General features: G+C 39.5%; 1 protein-coding gene across 3 annotated transcripts in view; it reads left to right on the top strand.

Moving 5' to 3' along the window:
• BFSP2 (beaded filament structural protein 2) overlaps positions 1-10,683 on the top strand; it is a 41,279-nt gene extending 30,596 nt beyond the window's left edge. For 2 of the 3 annotated variants that reach the window (XM_019508866.1, XM_019508867.1), the window contains 5 exons: positions 1,686-1,842; positions 4,165-4,326; positions 6,413-6,544; positions 7,062-7,282; positions 10,028-10,683. In XM_019508866.1, the coding sequence (XP_019364411.1) occupies positions 1,686-1,842; positions 4,165-4,326; positions 6,413-6,544; positions 7,062-7,282; positions 10,028-10,031 (676 nt within the window). In that variant the 3' untranslated portion in view covers positions 10,032-10,683. The remainder of the gene's footprint in view (positions 1-1,685; positions 1,843-4,164; positions 4,327-6,412; positions 6,545-7,061; positions 7,283-10,027) is intronic. The other variant, XM_019508869.1, reaches the window with a different exon arrangement.
• The last annotated feature ends 449 nt before the right edge of the window (positions 10,684-11,132 follow it).

Here is an 11,132-nt window from a genome sequence, read left to right on the forward strand (position 1 = left end):
CCAAAGGGAGGGAACAAGTAAAAGTTAAGAAACATCAATAATGTGGGTAATATACACCCAGCACCTTAACTTCCTGCCCCCACCCAATACCTCTGGTGGTGTCCCCAAACAAGCTTTCAGTCCCTAGCACATTTCAAAATCAAGGCTACTGCTAGTACTATAGATAATGATAGTTGTAGATTCGCAGTGTGTGATTTTTAGCTGAAAGAGTTCCTTTAAACTGCACTTGTTACAACTGCATGTTAGGCTTCATTATTCTAAATTTTATTCATAATAGAACTATTTCTAATTACAAAACAGCTAATATATAGTTAGAAAGGGTCTGTTAAAAAAATAATAATCAAACTTCCCAGGTATATTTCACAGTACCTAATCTTTATCTTTCCAGGATTTTCCTTTTTCCCAAAATCCATTTCTTGTTCAAAAAAATGCTTTAAGTAGGTTCATGGTTTTGTTTTTAGCATTTATATCATAAAACCAACGTTTTGAACTGCTACATCATTTTGTTCTTCCAAATATAGTGTCAGGCTTATGACCTAAGCAGTTATTTAAAAAGTCAACTGAATTCTCCAAACAAAGGCAATACTGTGTGTTGTGTTTCACTGAATCAGTGCAGTGTATAAAAAAAAAGTTTAGTTCATGCTGGTATCATCTGCCTCTTTTCCAAGCTGTTGATTTCCAGGCAAAGATGGCGGCTCTCCAGGAGAGGAATGCAGAAATTGTTTATGAAGCTGGCTCCCTTGACACCTGTACCAGAGGAGTCAGCTGCCCAAATTGGCTAGGTCCAGTGCTGCAGCACCCCAGGCTGCCATTTAGATTGAAAGATTAAAATGAAAAGGAACTACAGTCATGCAGACAAGTGTTGCCACTGAGCTGGTAGGGGAAAAGTAGTTGCATTTTTGTTAAACAGTCATTTTAGTTGACAAAACAATTGTTCAAACACAGGGTCAGTTAAATGAGCAGTTGCCACCTAACTTCAGTTTACAGTTTTGTTACAAAAGCAATGATCTTATTAACAGTGCTCTTAGGAAAATTATATGCCATGATGTTTTTAAAAGAAAAAATAAACAGCACTCTTGTGTTTATGAGGCTCAAGTTGGTTACAAAGTATTGTAATTTAGAATCCTTGTCCAACTGAAATCAACAACACCTTCCAATTCACTTCAGTACAACTAAGTATATAACTGCAAGAATGGACTATATCTTCAGGAACATAATTCAAACTCACCACACAATGTGTTTAGTTTTATATAACAACAGCACTGTTTGAAGCTCAGAATCTATTTACCATCCTATGATCTCAAAGCTCTTTACAGAAATGGGTGAGCATGATTATATCCACTGCACAGATGATGGAAATACAGAAAGGTAAAGATCACATGATGTGTATACCTTAAATCCAGAAAAAGAACATAAATTTTCTGACTCCCTTTCCAAAACACAATTAACTGTACAATGCTGTTCTGGAGACCATTAATTTGCATTGTAACTTTCCTCCTAATAAAGAAGGGCAATGAGGACTGAGCTGAAAATGGCATTGCAGTACATTAATAAATGGTAGACATAAGTTCCATCTTCTTTGCCTGTCAATCTGGTACATATCAGTACTTAACAGAATGGTATTATTTGTGAAATGCAAAGGGGTTTTTTGTGCCCAGCTGTGCTTATAAAGTTTTTCTCTGCAGATATGAAAATGAGCAACCATTTAGAAAGGCAGTGGAAGATGAAATAAATTCCTTATATAAAGTGATTGATGATGCTAATTTAACTAAAATGGATCTGGAGAGTCAGATAGAAAGCATGAAAGAAGAACTAGCTTTGCTGTCAAAGACTCATGAAGAAGTAAGTCAAGATTGTGGGCAATGCATAGCTAATATGTGTCTGCTTAGCTAGGCCAGTGTGACATCTGTCTGAAGAGGAGTTAAATTACACCTGTCAAATATAGATCATAGTATCAATCTGTAAATTGTCCCCCTCCCCTCCTTTGTTAGCCTGCACCACTCTTCTTTCAAGTAATTATCAAAAACACGAATACAAAATATTCAATATTTTTTATACCTGATAAATATAACATACGCAAAATAGCTACACTTCATTTGACACTGCACTCACATTGGGTCAGGGGTAGGCAACCTTTCCTGGCTGCAGGCTTGAATAACTCACCTTGGGTCAGAGGCAGGTGGATGAGCAGGTTCTAGGACCCAGCCATCTCTGCAGCCAATGTCCCACACCATCAAATACTGCCAAAGCCCAAAGTCCTCAGGCTGGATCCAGTGGTTCTGTGGGCTAAATTCAGCTTGTAGGCCATAGGTTGCCAACTCCTACACTACATAAACTCATGGCGCTGGACTTTCCCTTAAAAGTGTAAATCCCCAGCACTTTGGGGCCTGATTCTCTTTACATGCACACTACTGTAAATGAAAAACAGTTCCACTGAGCAAGAAATCTGACCCCATGGACCAATAAAGCCATCAAATTCCTGAAATGACACTCAATATTAACTGGGCTGGTTTGCAAAGTTTGCGATGTAGTTAGCAAACCACTCAGTTACTGAATCTTAATTTCTTTTTTTGAGCAACAACTCATTGAGGCAATTCAGAGGCAGTAAGAGTTCCCAAGGGCCCAATTTTGCAGCCTTTACTTTCTTATTCATTGTCTTCACCAGGACACCTTGCATTAGAGAGGATTACTTACCCTGAAGGGCTTCAGGGTCTGACCTCAAATAAGCACACTCAAATAAGCACTGCAGTCTAATGCCCTGTCAAATAATGACAGGGCATTAGACTGCAGAGTTAGAAGTCCTATGTAAGGGGCAGCATATAGTTATACTGCTCCAGGAACAGAACAAAGAATGAACTGTACCTCAACACTGAGTCCTCACTTTCTTTTTACTCTGGTAAAACAGACCAGCCCCAGACCAACTTACTGATTACAGCTCCCACACCAGCTAAGCTGAACTAGTTAGCATGCTGAGCCCTATGTTGGCATGCCAAGACTGCCCATTCACAGCCTCCCCCTGCCTATGCTCTACACATACACAATGAGAGGAACGGCAACTCTGAAGCAGCTGTTATACTTTTGCACACAGACCAGAAACATGAGTAACCTGTGCTAAGGTATAAGAGTGTGATATATGCTCCCTTATTTGCCTGTGTGGCCAATATGTAAGGCAGTAGTCTACCAGCCCACAAAGAGACTTACTCTTCATATGGCAATGACATCACAAGAGACTGCTCAACAAGATTCAAAAAGTTTGCTACTAGGATTTCCCAGTTCCACTGCCCCCTCCCCCTCCCCCTCCAAAAAAACAGCGCAAAGCATGTGAAAGTAGCACGCACCAGGACAAACATGCTGTAAGCTAGGGCTGCCTGCTCCCCTGTCTCCATATGCTGTGGAGACAGCTGGCTGGGGCACAGTGTGCCGCAAGAAAGGGGAGCAGGCAGCTCTGGACTGGCTGCTCCCCTGCCCCCGCATGCCTCAGCGCAGGGCCTCCCAGCTCCCACATCTCTGCGCACTTTGAAGCCCCCACACTGAGGCAGCCTGTGCCCCAGCTAGTCCTCCCCAGCACATGGAACCTGGGCAGGAGCCAGGAGAAGCTGGGAGCAGGCAGTTTTCCCACAGTGGGACAATGTGTCCCACAACAAAGGGCACATGTAGGTGCGTGCACTGTGGTACAAAGTAGTGGCACAAATTCATGCTGCTGCAAGTGCACGCCCCTGCTCATCTGGATGCGGCTCAGGGGTACATTGACAAAGAAGTTTCAATCGTGGTCCATTTCTGTATGAGCATATTTTTTTCTTGTATTGTCCACATCTATTTTTACCACTAACATTTGCAGGATGGTTTACAAACCTAACTCACAGGTTCCCTTATGCTGTTCTAGTAGTGTAAAAAGGCCATAGTGATGCTGATAATTCACATATACATGAGCAAATCTCATTTGTTCTTGTGCTTCTTAAACCAAGGTGTCCAACTGATCTAACATCTTTTGCACATACCCCATGGCAGTTACCATGGAGCAGCTGATGTGCTGTAAAGCCTCACCTTCCTCTCTATCACTAAATCTTATTTGTATACTCATGCCCTTAGATGCACCAAAAGTGCTACACAGACTGAGCTTTCCTTGGTCATCATTTCTTTTTCTTATGTGCATTTTTTTTTCAGGATGTAAAAGTATTATATAAACAGCTTGCTGGATCTCATTTGGAGGAGCTAGATGTTCCCATTGGAACTGGCCTAGATGACATACTGGAAAAAATCAGAATTCACTGGGAGAAGGATATTGAAAGAAATCGTGCTGAGACTGGTGCCTTGCTCTATACCAAGGTAAGTGGTGACGCTTCCCTGTGCCCATCTCTAACTGTAAGATCTACTGGAAAAAAGTTCTAGTTCTATACAGAGGAAACTTATCTTTTTTTGGTTTGATTTACCTGGCTTTACTTAACACTGCCCTTCTGCCTTGCCTATCACAGCCACCCTGTGCAGAAAGCAAACAAATCACTGGAATCTATTTCTAGAATGCATCATTTTTTACCAGACTATGCTTCAGTATGAGATGTAAGAATTAGCATTAGCTAATATAGGTGTTAACTGTATCAATGTCTACTCCTTGGCTGAGTCTTGCTGTGTTTCTGGCCTTAATGACATCCTGTTGCAGTCAGGTGCAAAGCTTAATTATGCAAGGCAAAAATATTCCTATCAATTTTGAACAGCCAACGCATTCTTCCCCTTTCTCTTCAAACAAGTTTTCCAGTGCCCCTAAAACTTTTCTCTTTTCTGCAACATTGCTAACGTTACTGCATTCTGTCAGAAGTAGTTTGACCAGCAGGGCACAGTTCTAGATGAAGCTGCACTATTGATTTTGTGTCTGTTTGTCTCCTTTTTCCCCCATCCCATTCCTTAAGTATCCTGACCTCTTGTTTGCTTTTTTGACAAAAGCAGCACACAGGGCCAGATTTCTATGGGTACTGAGACACTTAAACATGCTGTTAGATGCCTAAAAGGATTCCATATGGGCATCTTTAGGTGCCTAAATACCCATAACATTCTGGACCACTGGGCTGAGATCCTCATTGACTTGTCCACATTGATGCTCAAATCAATTTCCTGAGCTGATGCAGTTAAATTATAACCTTATAAAGCAGATAAGCAGTGTAAGTTATTCCCTGAAATGTGCATTGCTTTGCATTTATCAACAGTGAATTTCATTTGCTATCACACTGCTCATTTATCTTGATTGTTTCTTTACAGTGATCTCTGGACCTGACTAATCTAAATAAACTTTTGTCACCTGCACAGCTGGTTGTCCCACAGCTAGCCCACCATTTTAGATTATTAACGAACATTTTAAAGAACATGAGATCTAGTATCAAACCCTAATGCAGTCCATACATTAACCTTTTTCTTCAGGGTGAAAGCAGACTAATTCCACTCTCTGGGGGCTGGAGGCTGAGGGCCAGCAGCAGTGGCAGCAAGGAAAGCAGTTAGAGGTAGACCAGGGCTGTATCAGCTGCCAACTGCCATGTCCACCAGGGCCCAGGATTCTCTAGCAGGACATGCCCCAAGGCACGCCTCAACTTCTGGTTTGGTTGCACAGATAGGGAGGATATGCTTGGCTTTCATACTTTACAAGTCACCTTTATTAAAAGGTGACTTGAAGAAGGGGTGGGGTATTTGGGGGAAGGGAGAGGGGAGAGAAAGGAGCTGACCTCTTTTTTTGGTTTTGTGAGGTACAGCGAGTACTTAATATTTTGTTTTTTCTCCAGAGGGTTTTTTTTTTCCTTCTTGATTTTTCTTTGGAAACACTAGGACTAAATCAAAGCTTGTGTTCACTGGAGGACCCAGAAATATGAATTTAGAGCAGTCAGCCTCTTAAATGAAGATTAAACACTCCTGCTTCTTTACTAAGGGCCTTTTCTTACTTCTGTTTCTAAGGAGTTTGAGTTAAACAGGTATTTAAAATAACCAAACTGAATAATCATACCTCCTTCTCAATCAGGTTTATATCTTAACAAGTTCTTTGGTCTTTCATAGAATTTCCCTGAAAAAGCAGGACAGATGAGACTTCAAATATAAAAATGGAATGAAAAATGGAATAAAAACCCTTAATTTAAAAAGTTATTCCATTATAAAGATAGGGGGAAGTACAAAACTGCATTTTTTCCTCTCTCTGCTGGTAATTTTTAATATATTTGTACAAACATTGTGTTTGTGTGCATGCAGTCACTTACTTACCAGCACTATTTTTACAGTATGTCCTTAGAAAAATAAATATGCTATTGTTAACATACATCATTTAACCTCTTGGCAGCAAACTTGAAATCAGAGTTGCAAAGCCCTTTCATTTTGGGATGCAAGGAATATGAATTATAATTACAGCTTGTTGTGACTGACAACTGTTATCTTCTTTCAGCAGGACACAGAAACAACACCTACTGTACGAACACAAGAGGAGGAATTGGTAGAATCCCTGAGAACTGAATTCCATGATACAGCCTGCAAAATACAAAGTCTGCAAGCAGAGACTGAATCTTTAAGAACTTTGGTAGGTTGCTACAAAAAATGAGTGTGTACTCACTGGGGTGTGTTTGCAGTGAATTCACGATGCATTTTCAGGTCCATCTTGGTAAGTGAGAATAAGCCTATCAAGTCAAGATGCTGCATATCCCACACTCCCACTTAAGAATCTGGAGGTGCGAGTAATCCGAGCAAAAATCAAATCATGAAATTTTATCCCTCAACGTTTTATTGAATATTTGTAAGTCTCAGTGAAATGATTACATACCTAGTATTCTAGAGTAGGAAGATGTTACGCCTTTGTTTTAACTGCCTTGTTACCAGATAGCACACACAAGAGCTTCAGATAGTGGTTCAGCAGTACATACCACTATGATGCACAGATTTCAAGATACGCATCTCATTAAAGGAACCCTCAGTATATATTTAAATGCAAATGATTAGAGTAGATACAGATTTCCAGTAAGTTATGGACACCAGCCTAATTAAAAACACTATCACAAAATCTTTCAGAGTAAGGAGCCTTTCATTTATTGTCCTTACAGAAAAGAGGTCTGGAGAACTCCTTATATGACGCTAAACACTGGCATGACATTGAACTACAGAACCTAGGCTCTGTCATTAACAAGCTAGAGGCAGAAATGGGAGAAATCAAAGCAGAAACTGAGCAGCAGCAGAGAGATCGTGAAAATCTGCTGTCCCACAAGCTACAGCTGGAAAAGGACATTGCTAAATACCACTGCCTTCTGGATGGAGAAGCCAGCAGGTATTTTTTTTTTTAAATAATGAATGTGTCATGAACAGAGACAACATTGTGCATAGCTGAGAAATGGCATTGTCCCACTTTGTTAGATGGTCAGGTGGGTGGATTAGGAGACACTACACAGGGGTGTATGCCTGAAGTACAGCTCCACAGATGTTCCTAGAGTATAATCATGGGAGGTGAGGGGTTGCCAGCAGTGAGAGCCAGCCATGGGCCCAGTGGATCCATGAGCCTTCTTTTTCCAGAGTTGAGACTTAAAATGTAAGAGCCCCCACAGCTTCCAGGCCATCTTAATGGCTACAAAACAGCTGTGACGTTACTTAGTATCTTGGGAAATACATTCCTAAAATACCAAGTAATGACACAGCTGTTTTATAGTCAGTATAGTCTCATTCCCATCCCTAAGCCCCTTTCCCTCCCTTTCTACAGCCCACCTCCTTAGACTTTGCTCCTCCGGAAGCTTTCATCCTCTCTGTAGAAAAGGAAGCAACACAAATTAATCCATGACACAGCAAAGCACTTGAACACCCAAGTAATCCCAGGATTATTCAGATGGTTAAAAGGTAAAGCATGTTCCCAAGTGCTTTCTTGGATCAGGACCTTCATGATTAACATTTTAGCTCCATTCGGGAATTCAGCAAAAGAACTATGTTCGTTTCTTTAGTTAAATTTTTCAGATTTATCAAGTAACACAGAATATTCTATCCCAGATGGAAAGAGTAAGGAAAATTTTGATTCAAAAGAAAATACTACATATTTGTCCTCATCTGATTTGTAACAGATGTCCCAGTTCAGCAAAGGCACTTAGGCACAGCAAAAGCACATAAGCATTTTTGGAGAACAAAAGTGGATCTAAACATACTTTAAGTTGAATGCGTGTATAGGTGCTTTGTTAAACTGGGGCCCAAAGAACAGAATTTGACCTGGTAGCCATGTCTTTTTATAGAGAAAAATAGTTTTCTAAATAAATAAATAACCTGTAAAACTCATTTATATTTTGAAGCTCTCTAGTTACAACACTGTCTACACAGCCTCTGAGAAACCAATATTCCCCCATTCACATTCCAAATCAAAAAGTTTGTGTGTTTTTGATTTTTTTTAAATCAAAGGCCCTCATTAAGGTGGCTTGCTTTTGAGACAATATAATCCCCTGCTTAATGAAAAACATCCTGCTGCTAAAAGTTGGGTCTTGATCCTGTACACAGAATGAATTGCAAAACTCTGGCTTCAGCACAACTGGGCCATTGGATAGTAAAAAGACAAAGCACATATACCACCTAAAAATCTTGATGAAAGTACAAGGCAGACAAGTTAGGAGTTTGAAATAAAATTTCTGTCCCTGATCCCTCTAAGTTTTGTGGGAAAGTGTTAAGAGCGATATTTAAGTTGCCTCTGCGCACTAACCAGGGTGTCTGCTATCAGCAATTGCACAGAACTATTAACCTCACACAGGACTGGATATATAACATAATTGCACCCATGTAACTGGCCTCTCATTGGCATAAAAAAAGTGGAGCAGGCACACAACCTACCACAGTAATGTGCTCTAAGTCAGTTAGAGTATGTTTTTTCTTTTCACATAAGAAAAAAAATTAGGTGAAAGTTCACCAGCATAAGTTACACTAGAATGACAAGCATCCAGCAGAGCTATGAGATAAGACTATACAAATGTACAGTCCCACCACTTCTGTTTGAAAGAGCCTAGAGCAAATTTGCCATTCTATAACTCAACAGGATCATTCTGACCTACTACATAACTTATGGGATGGGCACACATAACATGTTTAAGCAGTGATATTCACATCTTTGTAACCTTATGTAAATTACATTTGTATCCAAAACTAACAGACTTGCAGGTATCCCAGGGTAGCTGCGAGCTGTAGATGGTTATTGCAGCACCTTCCCCCTGGGTGCAGGTGATGCAGAAGTCAGCATGATAGAGCCAACAGCTCATCTGGGATAAACCACTGAAAGATGTACATGATCTTTTAACTAGAAAAAATACCACTCCCTCCTGCCCCCATTTCCCCAATGCAATACCTTTCTATTATTCTTTTAAGCTGAAAGCCTATTATTGGCTAGTAGTGTAATTAAAACACTCCTGGTTAAAATTCAGGGCCACAAGGCCTGTACACTTCTGAAGTGTCACTCCAGATTTGCACTAGGATGAATTTCACATACGTAGCAGGAAATGAGGGAGGAAAGCTGGAGGAAATGGCCCAATTCACAACGTTTAAATGCAGAAAGAATTTTCCCTAAAATGTGGATGGCGTTGAATATGAGTCTTGATTCTGAGCCCTCTTTACTAAATGCATGTGTGCACTCTTTATGGTTAAAATCTTCAAAACTGCATTTTGCAAACTATTTTGCTTCAATATCAAGACATTTTAAGAATTAAGTTACAGCTAATAACAGAGCATCTTAATAATGATCAAAGCATTCTCAGTGAGCTGGAATAAAACTCATGGCTAAAAATCATCTAGGAGTTGAGAACAGTTTATCACAAGGTCTGTGAACCAACAAGGACTGAATATTGCATGCACCCTGACTCACTCCTCAACGTAAGGGTAAATAAAACTCATTATGAGATATGTACAGAAGGCTAAATCTGTTCTCAGTTATGGTTAAAGTCCACTGAAGTCCATGGAACTTCACCAGTGAGAATGAAAGTAGAATTTGGTCTGAAATGTTATTTTTAAACCAATTTGCAATACAGGACAAATAATATATATATATTTTAATTTTCAGTTGATTTTGATGTTCCTTGTGCACAGAAGACAACATTGCTGTTCAAACAAAAAGATGTCATTGACAACAAATGTTCGTGGAAAGTTAAAAAAAAAAAAATCCAAAGCAGCCTGCTTTATTCAGTTTGATTCAACGATCTAAGTAGGTTGTAGCTTGAACAACTTTCTTAGAAACTCCTCACGTGATTGCTTTGCTTACACCTTTCAATTTGCCCATGTTGTTAAAATTAAAATAAAAAGAAAGAATAATCAGTTTTAGTTGTTTGAATTTTTTCCTCCAACATTGCTTACTGCAGCTGAAAGGCATAAGAGCACAGACCTTTTGTTTATCCATTACATACTGTGAACTACCTCCTTTTGCAGTACAAAGAGTCTATAATACTATCATTTGTTTGCTGTGCAACAAGCAAAAAAATGTATTTTTAAATGCAATGGGTGGAAATGTCTATGTTGCATCACAAGATGCCTTATTACTGTATAATGTATTGTACACTAATAAGTCTGAGGCAGATAAAGCATGACAATAATTTGTTGCAATTAATTTTGCAGTAAGCAGGCGGGGTCAGCAGCAGCAAGGCAAACTTTCCATCACTGCCCTGTAAACACACCTTAATTCTGTTCTAGAGGAAATCTGTCCAAAGATAAAAGAAGTTTGTTGGTCTCTGATGGTTCTAAAGGGTGCCAGCTTGTGCCAGCATTTTGCTATGTTCTTTGATTTGAGCCCCTTCCGACCACAATTTTCTACAGAAGGCCACTACAGTAGCAGCAGACTGTACTGAATCATATTTCAAATAAACTGGTGATTCAGAAGGAGAACTGTCCACATCTTATTGTTAACTCACCTAGTCTTGCTTTTAATAATCAAAATGTTTATAGTTTAATGTTATTACTTTGTAATATGATTATATTCACTGCTAATGTCCAGAAAGTTATGTATCACAAAAATTTAACAAATTTAGCCTTAATTCAGTAAACCTTTATATGCAAACCCATTAGTCCCTCCAAGTTAATAAAGCTAAACACATGCATGTTTGCAGGATCAGAACTTTACAATATAAAACAGATCAGAGGGGAAAAAAAAATGTTGGGCAGGATCTGTTTTAGGA

Source organism: Gavialis gangeticus, unplaced genomic scaffold (assembly GCF_001723915.1).
Source record: "Gavialis gangeticus isolate Ggan-Ray unplaced genomic scaffold, GavGan_comp1, whole genome shotgun sequence".
Taxonomy (NCBI): Eukaryota; Metazoa; Chordata; order Crocodylia; family Gavialidae; genus Gavialis; species Gavialis gangeticus.